This window comes from Podarcis melisellensis (genome assembly GCF_964234715.1).
Source record: "Podarcis melisellensis genome assembly, chromosome: 2".
NCBI lineage: Eukaryota > Metazoa > Chordata > Lepidosauria > Squamata > Lacertidae > Podarcis > Podarcis melisellensis.
The window spans coordinates 67,616,809-67,641,843 of record NC_138529.1 but is presented as its reverse complement, the minus strand read 5'-3'; the positions used below and the strand labels follow the sequence as shown (position 1 = coordinate 67,641,843).

General features: G+C 51.2%; 2 protein-coding genes across 5 annotated transcripts in view; both read right to left on the bottom strand.

Annotated features, from left to right (window-relative positions):
- Positions 1-16,709, bottom strand: part of DBN1 (drebrin 1) — a 40,317-nt gene extending 23,608 nt beyond the window's left edge. Inside the window, exon 1 of one of the 2 annotated variants that reach the window (XM_081901024.1) lies at positions 16,482-16,709. In XM_081901024.1, coding sequence (XP_081757150.1) covers positions 16,482-16,567 — 86 coding nt within the window. In that variant the 5' untranslated portion in view covers positions 16,568-16,709. The remainder of the gene's footprint in view (positions 1-16,481) is intronic. The other variant, XM_081901028.1, reaches the window with a different exon arrangement.
- Positions 16,710-19,588: 2,879 nt separating this feature from the next.
- The window catches only part of PDLIM7 (PDZ and LIM domain 7), a 43,029-nt gene continuing 37,582 nt past the window's right edge, over positions 19,589-25,035 (bottom strand). For all 3 annotated transcript variants that reach the window (XM_081901066.1, XM_081901065.1, XM_081901067.1), the window contains 5 exons: positions 24,683-24,923; positions 23,782-23,962; positions 22,683-22,803; positions 21,347-21,462; positions 19,589-20,912 (listed from right to left, as the gene is read on the bottom strand). In XM_081901066.1, the coding sequence (XP_081757192.1) occupies positions 20,826-20,912; positions 21,347-21,462; positions 22,683-22,803; positions 23,782-23,962; positions 24,683-24,923 (746 nt within the window). In that variant the 3' untranslated portion in view covers positions 19,589-20,825. The remainder of the gene's footprint in view (positions 20,913-21,346; positions 21,463-22,682; positions 22,804-23,781; positions 23,963-24,682; positions 24,924-25,035) is intronic.

Below are 25,035 nucleotides of genomic sequence, written 5' to 3'. Positions count from 1 at the left end.
TGGCTTTCTGATATAGAGCAGTGTTCTTCAACCTTGGGTGCCTATTTGTTGTTGGACTCCAACTCCCATCATCCCCAGATAGCTGAGCCAATGGCCAGGGACGATGGGAGTTGTAGTCCAACAACATCTGGGCACCCAAGGTTGAAGGACACTCCTGTAGAGTACATGCTTTGCAGACAGATGATCCCAGGTTGAACTCTGCTCTAAGGCAGAGCTGGATAACCTTTTTGGCTCTATGGGGCTGCCCACCTGTCAATTGTATGTCATTGGGTGATTTGGTGCTTTGAAGTACCCAAGTCAGGATTTCACCTTGGAAGGAGCAAAATGTAACTAATTCTCTACCCCTCTTTTTGTTTTAGCAGGGATTTAAAGGCAAACCCCTTCACACAGCCATGCAGGGGCAACTGCTCAGCCATTGCAGAATTAAACCCTATGCTTCTGCTTATCAGTTAGTGTCAATGAGTGGTATCTGCAGATTGACTTGGCATCAAAATGGAACCCTTGGTGTGTCAAGAATGGTCAGATTCCACAACTCTTCTCTAAGGAGCTCATGCAGCCTATATGTGAGCTATCTGGTGTTATCCTCATTAACAAATTTGTAGAGACACTGCAGGCCAAGTAAGGATGATTGGCTAAAGCCCATCCAATGAGCTGCTTGGCTGGATATGGATCTGAACCCAGGTCTCCTTTATCCAAGCCCAGCACTCAACCTCCAATGCTACCAACACTGGTTTTCACTTTATACCTTCAGATAACAAGAATTTCAGAAACAGAAAAGACTATACAAGCCTTGCCAACCCTGGCACCCTCCAGATGTTTTGGACTAAAACTCCCATCAGTCACTGTGGCTTGAGCTGATGTGAATTGTAGTCTACAACATCTGGAGGGCGCCAGGGTTGGCAAGGCTGAACTACACTGTTCTGTTATTTATCACCATATTATCCTAAGCAAATTGGGGTTGGCCACTGTTCATACACCTCAGGGGATTAAACAGGATAACCTTCCATATCCCACACTGACAATGGAGGCTGATGCCCATTGAGATGGGTAGGGCAAAGGACAGGTGGTCAACAGTAGATCGAACCAGAGCTTTGGGTCTGGTTGAGACCAGACTGAGATTAGTGGGGCAAAGCCCTATTCACTCTTATGGACCAACCTCTGCTGTACACAAAGTTCCTTGGAGGAAAAGTGGGACACAAAAACTTGATAAATTATACAACTGTCAGCATTTTTTAAAAACAAACAAACCCTTTTTGTTTTCTAAACAGAAAGTGCCCTAAATTTGCATGTCTCTTTGACTAGATCCTGTGCCAGAATGTCAATAGTCTGCCTTCTGGAAACTTTACCAGCTTCCTGCGTAGTACAAACAGTGTGGAACATCTGCAATGGGGACATGGAGAGCAGAGACCCAATATGATTTGCCTGCCCAGTGCATTACTTTAAATCAGAGGTTGGGGAACCTTCTTCTGATGACGGTTCATTGGGTCACATGAAAAGTCAAACAGGGGCCACAGCCAGTGGTGGGCAGAGCCATCATCAAGAGTGGGTGGGGTCTGCAGGAAGGCATAGCACTCTTTTTGTACCACCCCATTCCCACTCTACCTTTTCCAAAGTGGAAGCAATGCCAGGGTTTTTATGCCATGGGGGCGGACAGATGGACAGTGTGCTGGAGAACAGAAGAGGGGCTTCAGGAGGCAGAAGGGCTGGAGGATGCGGAAGGCTGCCTGAAATCAGGGCAAGGACCACACGCCATCCCCAGGAGTCTGGTTCCCTAACCCAGCTTTAAATGGTTTTGTCAGTTTCTCTCCTGCTTGGGATTATTGTTGCAAGTAAGTTCAGATCTGTCGGGGAAAAACAGGAAATGCACCAGGAGCTATATAGCACTCTGGTTTGCCCTTCAACATTCCTGCATCTATGTACCCAAGGCAAACCCTGCTATGCAGAAGGGTGATCAGCTTCTGCCATGGTAGTGGTGGCTGATGAAAGCAGGAACTGATGAATGGTTCATCAGTAGGACATTTTAAGATGTTAGACCCAAAACAAAGAAGGCATATGTGTGCGCACAGCACTTGGCTCTGCTTCATCTAGCAGAACCACCCCATCACTGAGATACTGGGTTTTGTAAACTCTGGGTACGAGAGCATAATGTACGTTCTGCACATATGCAGAATTTGCCAGCAAGCTGCTTTTTAAGAATAACAAAAGTTTCTAGCTCTCATGATTGTAGACACACGTTTGGAATGACGTCAGCAGAGTCTGATATTCATAGTCAGGCTGCACTTCTGCTGATTAGTGGTGTGTGCAGGATATCAAAATGGCGCCGCCTACCTCCTTGCGCTCCGCCCACCCGCTCCAAGCCCCCTGTTCCCCCTTCTCTCAGATCCCTTCCCACTTCTGTTTTCTGCCACCCGAGCTCTTGCCCGAGGACTCTAAATCCTTTTCAGAACTTGCTCATTGCAGAAGGGGAACTATGCAAAATAGAAGAATGTGAATAGTTTGATTTGCATAATTTATTTTCCACGCAATATAATTTATACATCTTTGGTATCAAGTGCACATAGCACCATCCATCGTGAGACGCTGCGAAGCAATTCAGAGCGAAACTACCCACTGCAAGGTCTCTGCCCTGTAACATTCATTTTCAGGAGGTAGGGACATTTTCAGGGAAGAATTGGTAGGGGCCAACATCAGTGCTCCATTGCAAACTGGTGTTTCAGTGCCAACGCAACGCGAGCCAGTTCTGCCCCTGCCCCCAACAGTTCCCCCCCTGCTTTTCCTCCACATCAGAGGCTAGAAAATCAGCTGGAAGAGAAACAACCCATCCTGCACCCCAGGGTATATATAGGGAGAAATCAGCATCTTCAGTTAGCGTTCGGCACCCCCACCCCCAGCTGTTTCTCCCTTACAAATACAGTGGTACCTCGGGTTAAGTACTTAATTCGTTCCAGAGGTCCGTTCTTAACCTGAAACTGTTCTTAGCCTGAAGCACCACTTTAGCTAATGGGGCCTCCTGCTGCCACCGCGCCACCGGAGCACGATTTCTGTTCTCATTCTGAAGCAAAGTTCTTAACCCGAGGTACTATTTCTGGGTTAGCACAGTCTGTAACCTGAAGCGTATGTAACCCGAGGTACCACTGTAGCTCCCTCTGCATTACCTTTGCAAATGCACATATGAGAAACGGGTTTTTGTTGAAGTAATGTGTGGCGTCCGTAAGCTCCACCTTTGACCAGATTCACAGGGAAATCTCCAGGTGCAACCTATATAGAGAGGGGGCTATAGAAGACCTAACCCCAGACTGTAGCAACTGAACCATGGGGTGGCACCCTGTGGCTGCCTAGACGTTCCTGGACTCCAACTCTCATCAACCATGACCATTGGTGATTCTGGCTGAGGTTGATGGGAGTTGGAGTCCTGGAACATTTGGAAGGCCCTCATGTTCCCCATCCATGATCCAAAGCCTTCAGAGTTGGTGGGTCTTCCCCCCATCCAGGAGCAAGCATGTGCTAGTGCTGTTCGAAAAGGTGCAAGGCCCCATTGCTCTTCTCCCCACCGTCAGTGAATGCACCAGAAGAGCTGCAGCAGCACCAACTAGCGCACTGGAAGGAGAATGTGCTGGGTAAGCATTTCTGTGTTAGGTGGGCACTGCATCCAGCCCAAGCCAGGATAGAAGGGAAACAAGCTATGGACAATCCCTTCTCAGCCCCTCATGTATGAAGACAAGAAAATCTAATGAGTTAACCACTGGCAAGAGAACCTAACACACTCATGGTCATACTTTTCAGCCTCTGCAAAGCTCATGCCTCCCTGGAAGAACTCTGGGGAGAGAACTGTGGGTGGCACAGCCGGGGCAGGGACTGGCATGGAAAAGGAGCAACAAAGCTGCCCAAGTGGGAATAGCAGAGGACTGAAGAAGAGGTGTCAACATATAAAGCAGCTTAATAGTGGGATGCTAAGCTTCTGGCTCACACCAAACCCAATTTATCCTGCAAGGGTCGTGCAGCCACCATCCCCATAGTGGGAAGGCATGGTGCCATGCAGCACCCTTCCCATGGCTGGCGAGGCAAGGCAACAGCCACACTGCAGGGAGCCGGACACAGATAATGGCACAAATGAGATTGACTCTAATCCAAAAAGCCAAATCCGCTAATTGGCAGCTCAGAACCAGGCTCTTTCCGGGAATATAGCCGCAGCTGCTTTCGGAGAAGACCTTGTGATCAGGCACACCTCTGGGCCCAGCAAGCGCCAAAGGCAGGATGTGAACTCGAGTCCCCTTGGTGGGCACATGTCTTACTGGCCCAGGCCACGCAGGCGCTGAGGCAGCACCAGCAAACATGCCAGGATACTCAAAGCCAGCTCCAGAAGGTGGCAAGATGGGAAAGATGCCAGGGACTGGAGGCCAACAAGGGCTGAGGAAGCTAGGAAAAGGCAACGAGGATGTCCTTGATTTCCTGTATAATATCGTCTCTCACTGGTTAAGGAACTATCGGGGTATTCTGATGCTCAGGAACCTCTAGCATCCTAATGGGGGTCCTGCGGATATTCACCAGGGTCAATAGCAAGTGAGAAAATGGCTGTGGGATTACCTAAATTTATATGGCTTAGGAGATGTGGACCACATCAATCTGTGCTCTGGGTTTATCAGCATGAATTATTCTGTCCCTGGAGAATTCATTAGCTCGCATGCACATTGCTGATTCCTCTTGGAATCTGGACACACGCCCTGTGAAAGCAGGTTCCTTAGGGACATTACGTGACTGCGGTTCCAGGGCTCATGGAAGGTCCAGCACTGTGAAAGACAGTCCACGGCAACCTGGGGGGGGGGCAACTCACCTTCCTTAGAGCGTCCTCACAGCCCATCGAGAAGAGGAAAGAACACCTTCAACCTCAGCCTGGGCCGTATTATTTCATGTTGGCCTCCAGCTTACAAATGAGATATATATAGCCCACAAATTATACTATATATTACACACACAAACATGGAATCAAAAGCCAGAGATTAGTTGGGCGGAATGTCCTCGCAGCCGTGAAGTCGCTGCCGTTTTGAGGGGAACAATGAGGCTGAACCAACATAGGCAGCTAAACACCGACAAAGAGCACGTCGACGCATGTGGCATTGCAGAACGAAGAAACAACGGACAGGGGCTGGCAGGGCAGCTGGGGGTGGGAGCGCATCAGAAAGCAAGAGGATTTAGGGGCTTTCCAGACAATGTGGTTTTCAGAAGGGTAACGAGTTCTGCTTACTAATTTACTGGGCTCCTGCCAGATGATGTCGCCCCAGCGAGAGTATCTCTTACTGAAGGTAGGGAAGAATTGTAGTTCCCCAGAACTCAACCCACTCAGTTCAACTGCTACAAATCTGAGATTCTTTTCCCGGGGAAGCACACCGACTGCACTGGAAAGTACTGTGCGTTTGGTGGCTGCTGCAGGAGTAGCGGGGGAAGTGATTAGTTACCGCCCATGACATGATCTATTGCACTCCTCATTATGTGCTGGACTCCACATTGTGTACTTGTGTCATCCTCCAAAACACAAATGAGAAAACCCAACCCTGTTATCCAGGCAGTAACCCAGTTTGGAAAGTGGATTAAATGAGTTTATCCAGGAAATCTCAGTGCCAACAAAGACATCTAGGGGCAGAAGGGCTGGGCTAACAACCCGCTCGCTTTACCTTGGCTGAAATGTGTATTGGAGGAGAAGCAGGAGGAAGATTAGCACACAGTGAGGCAAACAATTTAGAAACTAAAATTTGGTAGGACCCAGTGGCGTAGCGTGGGTTGTCAGCACCCGGGGCAAGGCAAGTAATTTGCACCCCCTAACCCATGGATTTGCGCCCCCTAACCCTAACCCCCAGATGTTGCGCCCGGCCCCCCCCCTGCACCCCCCAAGCTACGCCACTGGTAGAACCATCAAAACGTCAGAAGACTGGACAAAGCAGAAGGGTTGCACTGGAACAAAGAGAAAGGCAGGTTCTGGTCTCCTTCATCTTGAATTAGCTTGAGGATGAGGACACAGAGAAGGCATTAGCTTTTTAGTAGAGAGCCTAGTGTTTGAACTGGGCTTACTTTCTAAAAATGGCATTACCCAGTTCTGCTGTCTAGAAATGGTCTCACCCAGCTGGTATCTGGCCTAGTGTTCTGTCTAGCAGAGAAACCATAAACATTTGTTTTTGAAACTTGGGGGGGGGGGGACTGACACGGGGTTATCAATTTTGGATGGCCTTACTACTTACAGAACTGGTGTCCCTTGTTTGCCCCTCTAAGTAGCTGGGAAAGGGGTTTTTCTTAACACAGGAGGCAGGGACGTAGAAACCAGCTCACAGGAATTTGAGGACAAGCTGCCGAAGGACCGTGAGACATCCTCAGAGCCCAAGCAAAAACACTTGGTATTCTATTTTTTAAAAACAAATGATTTGTTTTGTAATTTCTTTTTTCTTTTTACTTCTACAGATGCAAAACGCCCTGTGCCAATGCAGCAGGGAGTGCTTGCTATAGTTTTACAGTCTGGGAGGAAGGAAACAGGAAACCTGTATCCCTTCTCTCCTCTCCATTGCAGACATTACCCACCATTTCCAACTGAATGGTTTTGTCCCCCCACCTCTTCTCACTTTAAGATATGACTACTGCACACTGCCTCTGCTTAGGGCTGAAATGCATGTGCATCCTTATGTGTGTGTGTGTTTTTTTTTTTAATTAAAAAAAGCAAATAAAAATAGAAAGAGCCACAAATAGACTTTCTGGAATCTAACGAAGTGTCTATATCCTCGGCAGCGGGGTTTGTCATGCTATAGCAGCAGCAGCAGCATCAAGGATGGCCACAATGCTTCCACTAAGGAGATGGGGGCAGGGGAAGCAGTTAAGAAACAAAACAGTGAGATAAATGGCCCAAATCAGAAAAGCAAGTGGAGGGGAGGGGGAGAAGGAAGGATGCTTTGATCTCTACATCATGGCATCCAACAAAAAGTGAGTGGAAGTTTAGCTAATGTGTTTTTACGCATCCCTTCCTTTAAGAAGGAGCTTGGGGAATGTGCCCCTTCCTTCCCACTTTGGGCTGCTGGCTAGAAGACGGCCCAAGGTCACCTGGAAAGTGTTAGAAACTCAGATAAGCTAGGCACCACATTGCACCTTAAATCTAGGCTATGGTTGCCACAATGGAATGCCTGTTCGCAAGGGGGCTGGACTAGATGACCCTTGGGATCCCTTCCAACACTGATACTATGATCTCGGCTACATCCGCTTGACAGTAGCTTCTGCTCTTACAAGAATCTGCTCTTCCCGCTGTGCAAGGAGGAGAAACACAAACAGTGGAAATGGAATTGACTGTGGACTAAGGCAGAGGATTTTAAACTGGCGCCCAGAAATCTCCACGTACTGTAGTTGCAACTGGACCCGCACCAGTAGCAAAATGCGCTTGGCGAATTTCGAACACGGCCTGGAAATTATCGCAGTCAAGCGAAGATCTGGGTCTCCCAGGCCTCAGTGCAACACTCTAACCTTCCCACCACACTGCAAAATGTTGTGTTCCTGCCTGAGCTGTCCAGCTATGGCCTCTGGTGGGGAAGGAGGGCTGCCTTGCATTGGGCAGAGAAATCGCATAACACAATTGGTACCTTTGGAATGAATGGAGTGGATAACTGGTTAGCTATCTGTGTGAATCCAGAGCGGCTCTGTGTCCCCTTTTCCCAGGTGACCTTGTGGAGCATCCAAGCCTAGCACTAAAAGCAGAGTCACCCACACTCACCTCCGCTCGAACAATGGGTAGCTAATTTTAGTAGTCTTTAGCCACTGCTAGTTTGGCCCCCCCACCCCACCCCGCAGCATGCCCCAAGCTAGCAGCTGGAGTCAAACATTTCCAAGGGCACCTGCAGGCATCTGAACTTGAGCGGACAGGAAGAGATAGAGCCTTTCACAAATGACAGGGATGTCAGGCAGCCCTATCATGTGAGTGGGGCAAAAAAGCTCTGAATTCCCCGTCTCCAAACCGAGCAATTAGGCTGCTAGCAGGGGCTGCATACAACTTCTCCCCGGAATATAATTGCTCCCCACGGGTGGGAATGGAAGGAGATCGGCAGCAGCTGTTTTCCTTTCACTAAACAGAGCCCCACTGAGGTCCTCTCAGCGGCACAACCCACCATTGCCACCAGCAAGCAGCAGGTGAGCCCAGGCTTCCCTTCCCGCTATTTATTATTGTGTTTATACCCCACCTTTGCAAGGAGCCTAAGGTGATGTACATGGCTCTCCTCTTATCATCCTTCACAACAACCCTCTGAAGTAGGTTAGGCTTAAGAGTTGGTGGTTGGCCCTCCTAAGGCCACCCAGTGAGCATCGTAGCCAAGTGGGGGATTCGAACCCTCGTCTCCCAGGTCCTGGGCCCGACACTCTAACCACTACACCACCCTAACTGCCTTCTTTCTTGCACTCCCAGCCAGCTCTGTAGTTTGTAGTGCCATGATCTTGTCCAATGATCCGTGTGTTGATCCTCACTCCTCCTGCAGAGCTGGTGGGTTGCAGCATGCTTCTTAGTACGAGTGAAGCTGCAAGGCCGGCCCTAACCCTCTGCTCTAGATCATCCCACCATGGGCTAGTCAAAAGGAGAGGAGTGTGGGGCAATGAGGAGCTGCCCAAGCCAGATGTTCTGAAATGAGAGGTGGCAGCAGCCTAGATCACCTAGATCCTTACTGACTCCAGAGTTTCCTAGTGCCTGCAGTGTGAAAGGGGGCATCAAATTCTCCTCAAAGGAGATAAGTCACACCCATCCACACCCACTTTGGAGGGGGAGCTCACCTATTCCACGGCAGTCATCAATTTTACTTTTCTGTCTCTGAGTAAAAATAAATCACGCGTGCACGCTTGTGTTTAAAGAGACACCCTCGCTACACCTTCTCCCACCAGGCCACAATTCCAAAAGAAAGCCTTCTGTACTTATGGCTTCTGGCTTATCCCAAGTGCCTGCAGTTACGGGAGGGCTGAATGCATCAGGCAACAAAAATGTTTGAACCACCAACCAAGCATCCGTCCGTAGCCAGGGCCACTGCAAGCATCTGCTGCATAGCCCACCAATAGCACCAGGTTTCTGCAGACAGAGCAGGAACAAGACACCAATCCCTGCTGCCTGCCCCCCACCCCCCAGCCCTAGAGTGGAAAGGGAGAGGAGCAGACCCCCACCCCCAGCACCACCCCCCTTGTGCAGCCCCTGGCCCATGCACATGTGTTTCTAATGCACCGCGAGCCCCAGGGAACCCGTGTGCAGAAAAACGGCACCAAATTCCTTTCTGATCGAGTAATGGGCCCCAGCAGCCTCCGCATGGGGGAGGGGCAGCTTGGACCACCAGACCCTCCGCAAAGGGGAGGGGGAGGGAGGAAAGCAGCACATGAAACCTCCTCCTTTTGTGGAAGGGGCAAGGCCGGAAAGCAGAGCTTGGCCTGAAGATGGGGAGAGCATTTAGGGATTCTCAGAGAAAGCAAGGACTAACTGTCATCAGGCGGATCGCAGCTCTGGATCTGCACCCCGCCCCCTGCGCAACTTGCTCTGGATTCCCCAGTATTAGGCTGCAGCCTCTGCAGGCCTGCGCTCCAATGCAATCCGCACCTGCGCAACAGGGAGCATGCCTTACAAAGAGCACATGGGCTAATGTAATCCCAAGGCAATGGAAAACCAAAATGTGGGCAGCTGCCTCTCATCCAAGATCCACATCTAAGCACTCCCCCCCACACACACACTTCCCCCATCGTAGCCCAGGACCTCCCCCCTCCCTGCTAGCTCTCTGGGCGCCAGCTTCCAAGCAGGCCCACATGCGCCATCCCTACAGCTGGCGATTCCAGAAAGCACAATTCAGATGTGGCTGCTTCCTCAAGGGCTGGCTATTTTGCCACCGCCCTGGTGGGCCAGTCTTGTAGAAGGTCACAGGTGAATGGGAGGCAGCAGCAGCAGCGCCAGAGCCGAGCCAGCACTTTCCACCCCACCCACCCAGCACAGAGAGAGGGAGAGAGGCCTTTGTCCTTCCTCCACCAGCTGTTTTTTTTCTGCCATGTTCAGCACTTTTGGTGGCTCTCAATCAGGAGTCGCTCCTGCCAGGTGATTGAATGGATGCCCCACAGCCCAGTAAGCAAGCGCTGCCTGTCTGGGGATTTACTGCTCCCCACAAAGGTAGGGAGGCTGTCTCACCCCAATGACCTTGAGCTACAGGAGCTGGCCAGGTGCCCCCCCTCCTCCGCCCCCCACTGGATTTCTCTGGAGCCTGGATTTCTCAGACCACATGCGCTGGTGCATTGACAGCTGCTGGCCCACCAGGGTGGGGCTCCCCACATAAAGAAGTTATTGTTCAGCCCCGCCCCACCCCTTCACCCCCAGCTGCCTCACACAGCTCCTGCCAGGGAACATGACCCAGAAGAAGGGATGAGCAGGCTCCTTCACCCCATTTCCTAGAAGCCCGGGCAGGGTTTCCTTTGTGCCAAAGTTCAAGCCCAGATTTCATTTTTAAGTGCCAGGGCTGAATCCTGGAACATGCCATGTGTTGTCCCTATGCCCTACTCGGCCCAACAACACATTCAGAATGAAGCAGCATGGCTTTGGATTGTTAGAAATTACATACAGGGCAAACGCAGGGCGGGGCTTTTTCATGCTATGTCTCTGCATGGTCTGATCTTAGTTAGCCACTTTGATGGTCTGGAGATTTTTTATTCTCCAAAGCAGCAGAGCTCCCTGCCCCCATACATTGCACCCTAGACCTACAGAGACCACCCACGTGCCACAGCTCTTGCGAGCTGAAGCCACGCTGGAGCTGGAGGAAACTCTCCCAGAAATGAAGAAGCGACTCAGAGGGAGCCAGAAAAGAGAGTCAAAGGGAGCCAGAAACCTCCACTTGCAGGACGGTTTTAAGGACAAGGTACTGGGGGTTCAACTGCAATGCTTTAGAGAGCAGGAGTGGGACCCTGGCGACTGCACAGGTTTGCCTTTGATATTTGTTCCCTTCAAATCCTGTTCTCCGAACTCTAGGCTCAAATCCCAGTGGTCTCCTCTACACATTTCCTCAGCTGCATGGCTTCCCAAACCCCACCCAGTGACTTGCCTGCTCCAAAGGGCAGCCCAACCTTCCCTCTTCCATAGTTCACATCTCTCGGTCCCACTGAATACCCTTCCCAACCCTCTCCTGCTGAGAGTTCATCCTTCTTCTGCTCTGGCCCTCACTGATGCAGTTGCCCTTTCTCTTTGCCATCAATTATTTTGACACGGAGAGATCTGGGCACAGCTAATGGATCAGAGGCCTGCCCTGGTCCCCCAAAGTGGGGACAGCCTCTAACCACAACGAGAGAGAAAACACCTTGGAAGAGCACATTGCATGGGAGGGGGCGGGAAGCCCCTTCAACCCCACACCAGACGGAAGGGACTTCCTTTCTCTCCCAAGGCCAGCTTGATGCAAGCACTTCTGCTGCTCAGGAAGCAGGAGCAGACACAGCAAGGCCAGCCAGCAGAGACAGGATCCCGGTGGCAGGGTAGTTGAGTTGCAAAAATACACACACACACACACACAAGGTGCCAGGAATCTAGATTCAGGTAGGTAGCCGTGTTGGTCTGACGCAGTCAAAATAAAGAGACCAACTAAGTTTGTTCTGGATATAAGTTTTCGAGTGCATGCACACAATTTTTAAATTTATTTCAAGGTGCCAGGAAGGCAGAGAGAGACTCCAGTAGGAGGTAAGAACCAATTCGGTGTAGCGGTCAGAGGAGGGGAAGCAGACGTGATCCTCCCCAGATATTGCTCCAACTCTTGTCAGACTCGGCCAACACAATCAATGGACAGGAATGATGGCAGCAGAAGTCCAGCAACATCGGGGGGCACCACACTGACTCCCTGGGTCAGGACAGGACCAGGGAGCTCAGGACTGGAATCCCTGTCTAGCCACAGAGCTAGGCCATTGGGCCAGTCTCTCTTTCTCCTTCTCCCCACCTTCTCTCTAACCCACCTTATAGGGTTGTGTCATGAGGATAAAATGGAGAAGGAAAACCAAGGATGCCACAGAAAGCTTTTTGGAGGAAGCATGGGATAAAATAGCCTAAATATGATAAAATAGAGATAGGTCGCACAACAGTGGAGCAGGGGGAGAGTCACAAAAAGGAATGATAATTATAGGAAGGGGGGAATCTGGGATCCATAGTAGGAGAGGTTTTAGTAATATTTTCACAAGGGAGGTGTAAAGTTAGCGGGTGCAGTGAGTCTGAACAGTCAAAGCTTGTTAGGGGGCTAGATTCTCTATCTAGTCTCTAGCCAGCTTGCAGCATAGTAATTTATATCCTGCATCTGTGGAGGCGGTGGGGGTGGTTTAGCTTCTTCCTCTTCAGACTGACACAGGGCAAAGCACTAAAATCAGAGTACTGCTATAGAGCTCCCTGGCAGGAATATTTTTTGACTCGGATCCAAGATATGCTGAACCTCTAAACCTTTCTCTGCTCACTCAGAAGATCTCTTTCGCAAGCCGCTCAGAAACTGGGGCTAGAGACTAAATAAGACATAAAAGGCTAGTAGACCAACTGCTAAACCGCTGGGGACATTTACTCCGCAGAATCTTATTGGCTGCAAGGCTAGATTCTCATCCTGGCAATTGGCAGACAGGCACCATCTTTTCAGAAAGGATCAGATTCAGGTGAGGTGAGGGCAGCCCTCTCGTGAGCAGTTCACCAAGGGGGCACTAGGTTCCACTCAGGCTGGATTCCCTTTGTGCTCTCTTCTCCTTAAGACAAGAAAACATTGCCCAGGAGACAAATCCATTAGCACACCCAGAGCACTCAGCCCACTCAGAGCACTAGACACCACTGCAGAAGCGACCCCATTTTCCATTCAAGAGATCCCCCCTCCCCCGTTTGAGGCCCTGCCAGCAGTACTGATTATATTTCCCATCACCTGTGGCCGACATCTGCCGCTCACTGTCTATCATCCCACAATGACAGTTCATTGTCCTGGAGATTCGGGTGCCTCAGCATGGGTGCTACTAATTTTGCTTGGCTCTTCCTTCTCAATCTTCCCCAATAATCTCCTATGCACCATCATTGATAACCAAACCATTATTGTACTCCTATGGCCCTCCATACATTTTTGGACTCCAGATCCCATCTGCCTCAACCAGCATTGCCATAATAGCCAGGGGTGATGGGAGTTGTAATCCAACAACATCTGGAGGGCCGAAAATATATCCCTGACATACTGACAATTTTACAGTGGGGAGGGGGGCAGGAAGGAAAGACAGACCCCTGCTTCTAGGCATTTTCAAGTCTGAAAGTGGGGAGATTACTTCCTCTTCACTCTCTGCCTTCCTTAGTTTGCCTTTGAGGGTGACCTGTCCTCCCACCTCTCAAATTCATGCCTTTCTGAGCACACAACTGCACCCCCTCCACCCACACTGTCATCTCATGTGTGTGTGTGTCCCACTTTCTACAACAAACAGCACACATACTATGTGCCCACTGGTTAGCCACACTCCTTTCTGTTTGCATGTGTGTGTGTGTATCATTTGTGGGATACGTCTCCAGCTGAACAGACCAAGAGGCCTGGCTTGCAAGCTGGAAACAAGAGAGGGGTGTCTGAAGTGCCTGGGCTTTGAAAGAGAAGGAAGCAAGCAAAGAGGAGCAGCTGGAGACCTTCTGGTCTAGAAGGAAGAGGAGGAACCGGGTGGGGAAGAGCAAACTACAAAGAAGCAACAGCAAAATAAAGCACTGGGGAGGAGGGGAGGAAAACTGATAGCAGTGCAGAGTTTATTCCATTTGCACTAGCAAAGTTATAAATTGTTAGGCTGCAGCAGGTCAGAGTACTGATGAAGCTTTATCTAAAGAGAGCAACCGAGCTCTACGACTCCCCACAAGCTGACATGGAGCTAGTAAGTGGCATACCAGGACCACTGCCTCATTCCTCTGTCCCCCTGTGCTGCTGATGTGGGCAGCTCCAGCACCATTGCAAAAGGAGAGGCTGAAAGCAAAGCAGATGGGTTTCAGCTTCTGAACCAGAAGGTTTATGCCGCCCAAAGGCCACTAGCACTTGAAAAGACCTTGCCTCGGAAGAATGTCACACACCTGCACACCCCAGGTTAGCGAGGAAGGGGGTCAGAAACGGCCCTTGGCAGTGAAAGTGGTAGCTCACAGGGAGAAGAGCACTTTCACATCCACAGGGCGCTTTTTCTTTTTTTCATTTTGGCCTTCTGGAGACAAATGAGCTTTCAGCAACCTGAGTGGGAAGAGAAAAACCACAACAGCCGATACAGAGAGCAGAGCTCCTGGCAGACAGAAAGGGCAGGGTGTGGTAGGGATAGTATGGACCCAGGAGATATAAGAAACTATTTGCAGAGAGAGAAAACACTGCATGTCAGTGCAGACTGAGAAACTGAGGATCAGGGCAGAAGAAATCTCACAGGATTTCAAATTCTGGGTTAGCAACTCTGGAAGGAGAAGGGAAAAACAACAATTCTCTAAGCACACTATGGACTTGGTTTCTTTAAGAAGCATAAAGTACTTGTCAGTTAGCTTTTTAAAAAGCAAAAGCATTTTCTAAGAGCTGCTCTGGAACAGACCAGGAAGCCCATAGTGGCTCCAATTATTATCAGTCACACACAAGCACATGTACAGGACAAAGTGATTTCCATTATTCTTTAACCAGCTCATCTGCATAACAAGGTATGGGCGGTCTCCCATTCCCACTTTACACATGGGGAACGGATGCTGAAAGAAAGTGACTTGTTCAAAAGCATCCCACAGAGGCTATAGGTGGCCACTGTTTTGAACCTAGGTCTGAGCACTTGTAAATAATTAGTCCCCCTTGTGGTGCATATTAAGGACCAGATTAAGTGCTCCATAATTGCAGGGTGAATTAATCTTACAGGAGACTACGTGGCAAGTGCTTCCTGGCAACTGAGTCCTGCTATCTTATGTTTAGAGAGCATCACTCGAGCCCTCTGTGCATTTCTGCTTCAAACAGAAAAAAAAGGTCCAGAAACTAAACTACCGGGGAGAAACCTTCAGTTGTCTGGGCCATTGCTGCAGACATGGGTGGACTGCTTCATCGCTTGCAGGGAAGTCTCAAGGCATGAGGAAGGCAAAGGAACCTCGCATGAAGTCTCTCAAGAACCTTCTGCCTCTGACAAAGTGTGAACGTTCACTGGCTGGGAACGCCAAGTATGCAGGCCTCATTAACAATAACCCCCAACACCCACAACACACCCACACACAATTGGGTGACTGCAGAAATGGAGCACATGTCTATTGTTTGGGGCTTTGTAGGAGATGGCTCCCATTTCATCTTGGGAGGCAGCCTTCAAATCAAGGCTTCCCCATAGCAGCAGGCCCAGAAAATTGCAAATAAAGGGTTGTGCTGAAAACATCCCCCAAGTCTATTCTGGGAAGAGCCCCTGAGAGCAGGGATGGGCCTTCGTTGCCACCACCACCTCCAAAGAGAAAGGAGAGCCCCTTTGCCAAAGAGACAGGCGGCCTGTGGACAGCCAGGCCTCGGCAGCCCAAAAGAAAAGGATGCGGCACTTGGGGGCCCTCGACGCCTCCTCCTTGCGCGGGGATGGCTGCCTGCGGAGGGCCCCCTTGGCTCCTCTCTGCCTCTCTCCTTCTCCTCCCCTCCAACCCCACCTCCTCTTCTCCTCCTCACAGCCCACCAGCCCCTCCCCTCCAGCCTCCAGACCCCCTCCTCCCCCTCCCCCTCGCCAGCCCCACCTTCCTTTGTGTAGCGCGTCTCTATCAGATAACTTTCACCCCAAAACTGGAGGGGAAGAGAGGCTGGTACCCGGAGGCGCGGGATAAGCGCAGATGGGCACCGGGCGCCGAGCTGGACGGCGCGGGCTGGCTCGGGAGGGCGCCGCGGACGGACGAGCAGGTGGAAGAGGCACCGCGCGGACCCGCCCCCGCCGCATCCGAAGCGACGCGCCCGGGGAAGGATACTGCGGGAGGGTGGGGGGAAGAAAGGGGGCGCGTCCTGGAACCAAGGTGGCACCCGCAGGGCTGGGGCGCGCCTCCGACCCCCCCAATTTTAGGGGTGGAAAACGCCTTCGGGACTTCTCTGAACTGCTCCCCTCCTCAAAAGAGCTCCGTGGGGCTCCAGGGCGGGACGCCGCTCAATATGCCCCCTCCGCCCCGACTCTGAAAAGGCTGCTGGAGCATCCTCGGGCTGTGCCCTCCTTGCGCCCCACAGAAAAAGGCCTCGCCCCAGATCCCGGGCCTGGCCGCGCGTTGCCAATGCACCATTTTGGGTTGCTAATGGCTTCTCTCCCCCCCCCCCCGCCCCCCAGCCATGTCCCAGGTCCAGGAGGCGAGCAATCTCCCGAATCGCCTCTATGGGGAGCGGGAGGGTGGCGGGGGGGAGAGCGCTGTTGGTGACTCCCCGTAGAAAAGCGGGCGGGCAGACGCCGCCCACGCCCCCCTGCACAAAGCAGAGACGGCAGCCAGCGCCCCCTCCCCACCGCGGGGACAAAGAGCCCGCTCCCCCGGGGGGGCTTACCAGTCGGTGGGGCTGTCCTCGCCGATCACCTCCTGGTACGAGGCCAGCAGCTCCAGGCGGTTGGCGCCGAAGCTCACGCCAGCCATGCCGGCGGCGGAGAGAGAGGGATGCTGCTTTCCGGGACGTCGGCGGAGGGGCAGCGAGGGAGCCGCGCTCGGATGGAGACAGGCCGCCTGCCTGCTTGCCTCGGAGACACTGCAGCAGTAGCAGCCGAGGGAGGGAGCCGGGCGGCGCGGAGAGGCGAGGAGGCTCCGCCTGCTGGCGCACCCGGTCCTAGCGCCGGCCGCGGCTCAGCATCCCCCTCCCGCCCCTCGGCCGCCTCTCCAGCGCCGCCGCCGCCGCCGCCCACCTCCTCTCGATTTGTCCACATGTGGGTTGCCTGGGATCAGCCATCTTGAGCTGGATCACTTCAGGCACCACCACGTATGTGCAACGGCGGCTCCCGCTTACATTCGGCCCGAGGGGACGGGGGAAAGTTAGAACTTGAGGCACCTGCGCCGTCGGGCCCAAGTTTTTGCAACAAAAACCAGAGCTCCATAGAGGAGAAGTTCCCTCACACTTTTTAAAGCTCAGAGTTGCTGCGGCAGCGCACAGGGGTCCAGAGAAAGGGGCACTCTGCGCACGCTCAGAGGCACTCACGTTCATCGCAACTTTACACAGTTGGCAGCTGAGCCTTGCCCGGTTAAGTGTTATAGGTCTGGGAAAGAGGGCCAGACTTCGCGCAGGACACACCAGGGCAGAAGCTGGCAATTCAAATGACTTAGGTGCGGCTGAGCTGGGATGCAGCCTCAGGCTCAGCATCAGTGATCTACACCAAACCTCCAGTTGCATCGATATTGTAGCATCAGTCAGAACTGACTCATCCTCATCTCATGCACTTCAATAGAAAGCGAAGTCTCGCTGCCTACTGCAGTTCAGATCATGTTCTTGTGATCTCAGGGGTGGGGTGGGGGACACTTGGTGGCACTGTGTGAAAAATCCCATTTTGTTGCTAGCACACTGTTTGCTATATAGCAATCATGACTAAATTTTGAGTGATTGACAATATCCAGCCAAACAGAACCTCATGGTTTTGTAGTAGTAATCTCAGCACATCTCCCATTCTACCGAGGATGCCTCCACACAAGCCAGTCTGGAACCGTCATATACACTTAGCATCCTCTCAGCAAGCCCACCACCACCACTTGTTATAGCCCTACTCAAATGGCTCTTTTGGGAATCCGGAGGAGCACTTTAAGGATTTCTGGATCCCACTTTGCCTCTTGTCTTCCAGCTTCCACCTAGGATTTTAATAGGTCATAAGATTTTATGGTAACTATATTTGTAATGTACTTTTGTCCGTGTTTGTCCTTTGATGCTATGGCCTGTCGGCTACGCAAATAAAGTCTATTCCTATTCCTATTCAAGGTCTTCTCTGAAAGTGGCCTGGAAAAGCAATCTCACTCCCATACAGTGTGGGCAGCATCTGGGCCACCATGGCACCTTATGAAGTAGGTGCCAACATTCTTCAAGTGTGAGGTGTTTTTTTCCTCTTAGCACTGCATTTCTTTTCTCAGTCACCTGGCACTTCAAAGCAAAGCCCACGTGGTTTCTAGCAGAAATGCAATTCAGACTTGAGCTACTGTGGAGGTGACCTAGTCTAGGTGATAGAGAAGCCTTTCTATAACAACAACAACAACAACAACAACAGAATAAACCCTGTTGCTTTTGTCACTGTCTACCAGTTCTTGCCTGGCACTCCCAAAATTCAATGGGAAAGGCTTAAGCCTCTGCAACCTCTCCCCAAAACAGAAATCCTGGTCATGACATGCCATAAGGCCTCCCTATTTTCAAGAAGCAATTTATGAATGGAGTCAAGCTGGGGTTTCCATCTGTCCTAAAGCTCTGCTTATAGATTATCAGCTAATTACGTTCCTTGTGATTATGGCCTTTAAGAATTCATCCAGCCTGTGGCTTTGATGATGCTTTGCCTCTCTGGAAAAATCTGTTCCATTTAAGAAAAAAAGGGAAAACACCCACATCCCCGTAAGAAGAAAAAACATTCTCCCTGCATAAAACAAAGCAAGTGACCCCAAAGACAGAGTAACATACGCCCCCTTGCAAGACACAAATCAAAGCTAGCAGGAAGCACAAACCAAGTAGTTCCCTACAACAAGAACTGCAAGCATCAAGGAAGTTTCTCGCCAAATATAGGATCAGTAACCACTAAAGCAGAAGCTGGAATGAAAGCACAAATGCTACAAGCTGCACGGGGGAATAGCCGGCCAAACAGGAACAGCCACACAGCAGGCATAAGCTGCATCAAGGCTGCAAATAAGGAAGTGCACGAAATACTTCTCCAAGTTGCCAACTGTGTTTATCTCTGAAAATAAGTCCTTGAATTCAAGCCATTCTCAGTCACCCACAGGTCTCTGGGCAATCTTTATGCTATCCTAAGCAGGTGCCGTGTTCTTTGGGACCAGTCATTAACTTAGACCAATGAAGCTTCATATACATGGTTTTGCCGATGCAGATGCCTTCCTCTGTTTAGGTCCACTGTGACCATCCTCTCCTTCGCTCACATTAACCTGCAAACAGCCACTGCCGCAAAAGGGCTTTGCTTATTTATGCTGGAGGCAGCCTCGCACACCACACCGCCCAATCTGCTCCCGGACTGCCTGATTTTCCATTAAAACATTTACAGTAGCAATACAGGTATGAAATCAAACTCCCGGCCAACAGGATATCACAGGCAGTTCCTGCTAAGTTGGGCAGTGCTAAGCTTTCCCTGCACCACTGTTGCTAGCATTTTCTGAAATGAAATGTTACCACTCGGCTGAAAGTTGTTCTGCAGCTGTCACTTTTCAACAGAGAGACCGTATTCAGTTTCAGCAATGCTGAGTTCCTTAGTCACGTGCACAGTATTTCCATGAAACTATTCCCTTTTGCTTTTCTTCTCTGAGCGTAAGAGGGGGGGGCTCAGGTTGCTTCTTCCCAAGTAGGACTAATATTAGTTTCTAGAGTGTCTGTCACACCATATAACCCGCACCTGTATTTTTCACCCCCCTTCCAGTAGAACCACACACTGCCCTTTTAAAGACAAAGAAATCAGCACAGCTCACATATGCGACAAAAGAATTAAAGACATATTTTATTAGGCATTCAAAGCACCACCAAGGTGGCAAAGAATTGAAGACTCCCAGCCGGACAGCACGGTTCTGGGAAACACACTTAGAGCAAATCAGAAATAATAACTCTTTGGTAGGGATGCTCTGGGGCCACATCCAGCCCAGGGCTGTGCGCTGCAAGCAAACGCAGCGTTGTATGGCTGGGGAGTGAATCACACGTTCATCTCATGGTGCGAGGAGAAGCAGCTTCTGCTGGTGTGGAGAAGAGGGCTGGATCCTAGGACAACTCTGTTCTCCATGGCATTTTAAAATTACTTTGCTTGAGGTCTGTTGCAACTTTATAGAACAAGGCTCTACACACCTTGGAGGTAGTCTGTTTCCAGCGCTAGGAAAGGAGTGGCTAAGTCTTGGGAGGGGAAAGAAAGCTCTTTTTCTTTTTGACTTGGTTCTTCCCAATTTCACTAGGGCCACATGTCTACGTGGAGGTGAGTTTCCATCACTGAAAGTGGAAATACATACTAACAGGCAGGACAGAGCCAGGCCTGGATCACAGAAATCACTTGTGATGCCTTTTCAAGGAAGGAAAGGCAGACAGGAGCCAAAGTTGGTAGTTACAACACAAAGGAGGCAAGAAGTCACAAGAAGGAGCCCTACCCTGGCATTGGGAAAAGCTATCGCCCCAAGAGGGCGATGCAGCAAGCGTTCACATACACCTGAGGCAGATAACGGACCTCCTAGGTAAGACCAAGTGTCAACTCTGCCTGCTTTGCAACAGCCACTAATGTATGGGATCCTTCAGCTAGGAAGTAACATTTCTGGGGCTCCCCCTCTTTGGCTGCAGCTGGCACAAAAGTGACAAGAGGCACGGGCAAATCCTTTGGACATATGGCGACACTATGGCTTCACAGCATGGAGAAGGGGGGTGGTGATTCTGCCCCTGTCACTCAGTGCTGGTGCAGAATGGAATTCTATTTGAAAAAGAGCAGCGGCCTAAAGCTCAGACTCTAAATCCATGTACCTGAATCCTTGCAGAGTACTGAAGGGAAATCTGAGCACTGCAGCTCCCCCATTGGGAATGATTGTCAAGTGAAGGGTTTGGGGTGGTGTGTGGGGGCAGCTCTCTCAGGACAGGACAGGACAGGGCAAAATGTGGGGGAAAGAGGAATGCAGGGCTTGGGCGAGCAGCAGCTTGGGCAGTCAGATCTCCTCTTCCCCACCCGCTTCCTCCTCCTCCTCCTCACACATGCGAGAAAGCATGGCTCTTGCACAGGGGCTTATCCTTTTTAGAGTAGAATGTCTTTCCTTCCAAGTTGATCTGGCAGATCTGTGGGGGGAAGGAAGGGAGGAAGGACTCAGTGAGGCAAGCATCAGTTCCACGCTCACAGGCCCACCACCCACTTCAGCTCATCCACAGGAACAAAAGAGGAAGGGCAAAGCCACAGGAATCACCAAATGCTCCGCTGCCCAGCTTCACCCCCAACAGTCGTTCCCCTGCTAGACTTAAGGCATTGCCAGGCAGCAGGAGGCACCTGAGAGTGCTTGCCACAAAGGCAAGCAAGGAGGAAAGGTTAAACCAGACAGCTCCACCCCCAGGGAAAGAGCCAAGCTCAGAAGCCGCATCTGACAAGCTACATGCTAGCAAATTGCTGCCCCTGCCTGCCAGCGATGTCCCTCTATCACGGAATGCTTCTGGAGCAAAGGCTGGAAAGGGTTAGTTGGACCAGTGGAAGGAGGTGGATGGTGGAAAGAGGTGCTCACCGCACAGACAAAGCAAGTGTCATGCCAGCTGAAGCCCAGCGCCTCCAGGAATCGATCGCCAGCGTCTATCTTGAAGTCACAGCCACGGCACTTGGTTCCAAACATCTTCTCATAGTCTTGAGGCAGGGAGAGAAGGTGAAGGAGAGATTAGGCCAAGGTGTTCAGAATCTGGAGGCCGAGCTAGGAAGAAGAGTGCCGCTGCTTACATGAGCCATCGCCACAGCACCACCTGTCCCACTCACCCGCTTGGCAAAGGGAGGCTGCTTTGATTGCAGAACCATGTTCAAAGAGCAGCTAAGATCAAAGGCACTTCCCTTAACACCAAGCCTGTCTGTATATCAACTGGCAAGGAGTCCTGTCCTCCCTGGCCCTACCTGGAGATGCCAGGAATTGAACCAGGGACCTCTCGCATTTAAAGCACGCACTCTACCACAGAGCTACAGACTGGGTTGCTAGTGTCTGGATCACTGTCCCAGTGATCTCAGCTACCTTCCTCCACAGTTCTCTGCTCCTGCTAGGTTCCCTTCTGTTTCTGTAGCTTTGCTTCTGCCCCACAATCCTGTCCTCTCCCCAGTATTTGCTTTTCTCTGATCAGAGCTCTTCCTGAGCTAAGCAACAGATGCTCTGATGCTGCCCTGGAGCCTGTTGGGCTGGCTGGAAGACCAAAGACTCTGTGAAGAGATGGCAGACAACCGTCCCAGCCATGTCAAGCAAGGCTGCACATGCTGTTAAGAGCCCCGCACACCCCACCCGGCTTATGATGAAAGGCAGCTGTTCATTCATCTGGGAGAATTCCAGATTCTTTCACAGCATCAGATAATGTGGGGGTGGAGAGGGAAGCCACTCCATTTGTTAAGCCTTTCTCCCCCTAGAAACCTCCTCCCAATGGAATATTCCAAGAGAAGGCTGTGTTTATCAGGACTGGAATGAAAGGAAAAGAACAACACTTCCCAGCATGCTTTGCTGCATGCTTACGTGATGCAGGTACTACTCTACTGATCTCCATAGCAACCTGGCAGAACGGGCGCTGCCCGGCAACCATTACCAAGGGGCAGTCAGACCAGGGTCAGAGGAGGACGCCATTGCAAGTGTTTTGTTGCCCAAGCTCTCCCTGCCACTGAAGGTCAGTACTAGGAACTGTTTCTGTGGGGTATCCCCCCACCTCTTCCAAGGAAGGCTGCTTTGGTGCTGGCTGCTGCTCCCATTCCAGGGGGAGCTTGGGACATCCCATATGCTTCCAATTTTATAAATCCAGAATGTTAATTAAAGGCTACCTAAAAGACTTCTAAGAAAGACCCACTACTTTGTGGGTACCACAGCCAAGTATTATCCATACCTCTCTCACAGTAGGGCTGCCCTTCTTCCATGTAGAAGGCACGATTGCGAATGGGTGTTTTGCAGGCAGCACAGATAAAGCAATGTACATGCCAGGTCATCTTGAGGGCATGCATAATTTCCTAAAGAAACACAAGAACGCGAGTCACTCCACTGTAGGGCTGCCCTTTGCCAACAATGCAGGGTATTTGGACAGCACACTACATAGGCAATACTGAACTTTCCACATGCCAGCCATACATTATTTCAACCATCCCAACAACCTGGTAGGGGAGGCCAGGATTTAGCCTCCACAGATTTGGGGAGGGTGAAGATGGCCGGAATACAGAGCAGGTTGCTCTAGCCTGCCAAGTGAGTTCATGACTAATATGAGATTTGAAACAGAGTTCCAGCTCGTGTTCATTGCTGTGCTATGTTTGCTCTCTGGAGCAGGCCTGGGAGTCCCCAGCCTCAAATATAGTAGCAAGACAAGTCTATCAGGCTTGTACTATATGGCAAGAGCAGGCGTGGGGAACTTTTTTTGGCTCAGTGGTCCGCATCCTTATCTGTCCACACCTCCAAGGGTCAGCTGTGACAGGTGAGTAGGACAACACACCTGTCAAAGTCCCTTGAGCAGTATTTCCCATGCACCTAACAGCTAGCTGGTTGTCTGCTACTTGGGAGTCGCAGTTCAGGAACCCACAGGGCTGGTAAAACTGCTTTGTGCAGAGACCAGCCCCACACATGGGGGACCCACAAGGATGGTTGGGGAGAAATGGCCCCACAGGCCAGCCAGAGGTCCCCCACCCCTGCTTTAAAGCATCAGCCCTTGAGTTAACATAAGGAACTGGAGAAGATCACCCCTGAGTGGAAAGGGCTAACAGCAATGGCTGCCTCCTTCTAAGCAATGGAAATCTCAACATCAGGGATGTGGGACCTGTGACTCTCTAGAGGTTGCCTGACTCCAACTCCCATCAGCCTCAGCCAACACAGCCAATAGTGAAGGATGATGGGAGTCGGAGTTCAGAACCCCTTGGAGTGCACAGATTCCGCCCCCCCGACTCTCAGCATGCTTGAGAGTAGGCCTGATTCCCCGAAGGCTGCGCTCCAACCAAACTCACCCCTGTGATCTTCTTCTTGCACTTGGCACAGTTGGGGGCGTAGCGTATGTCGTAGCACTTGGGGCAGAAGATGGAGCCCTTCTCCTCAAAAAACCCGCCCTCATCCAGCACCTTCCTGCACTGCGAGCAAGTGAACTCCTCAGGGTGATAGTAGCGTCCAAGGGCCACCAGGTAGCGCCCTCTGGTGGAAAAACAAAAAGAGGAAGGGTTAGCTTTGAGGTGGGTGATGAGCCTGGCCTCTTGCCTATTGGGGGAAAGGACAGGTGACCAGGGTCTTTCCCCTTCCATTGCCAGAAGACAATTCTACCTGTTGTTATGAAGCATGAGTCTACAGTACATGGAAGGGAACACTTCCAAGGGCTGGTTTGCACAGCAGCGTAGCAAAATTTCAGCACCCAGTGCTGCCTCAATACAACTTCGCACATCTGTTGCTGGCACTCTGTTGAAAACAGATTTTCCATGCAAACCAGAAAGTGACCTCTCCAGACAACAGAACAACTCTTTTCTTATTTCTGCGGCTGCAAACTCCTGGGTGATGCAGATGCCATTAGGCAGTTGAATGTCCGTGTGTCCTCCGTCCATTTCCCTTCCTCCACACACTGGCCACTGGCAACTCACGCTATGCCACTGGGTCCGCACATTATGATTGCAGCATGCCAACATCAAGCAAGGGACTCGCATTTGCGAACAAGTCACTGCAAGTATAGGCACCGAACTTCCAGGTCACCTCTGCACACAATATCCATCGGTGGAATCGGTGCACCCATCCAGAAGCCAGTATTCCAGGCTGCAACAGACTAAGTGAGGTGCAGGTGTACGTGTGTACAAACCACTTCCTATAATTTGGGGTGGGGGTGGGGGTAGGAGGAGAACGATCCCTCTGCACTGCTGCAACTCTCACCTGATTATCTTGTTGCACTGGTAGCAGATGGGTGTTTTGTCGGCACTCTCAGGGGCTTGCTGCGCAGCCTGTACAATGGAGTTGCGGTTCTGCATCGGCGTTGGCGTAGCCGGCTGGCTGTGCTTGCTCAGGACCGTGCTGGTTTTATCTGGGGCATACCGCTCAGCAAAGGAAGGATCCACAGCCCAGGGTGGGCGGCTGGCCGGGCCGGAGACAGGTGCAGGCTTCGGAGCAGCAGAGCCTGGAACAGTCACACACAAGGCAATGGCACTTTATCTCTAAACAGCAACCCACTTAAGATCTGAAGCTTGCATGACATATGCATTGGCACTGTGTCTAGGGTCTGAGCAACT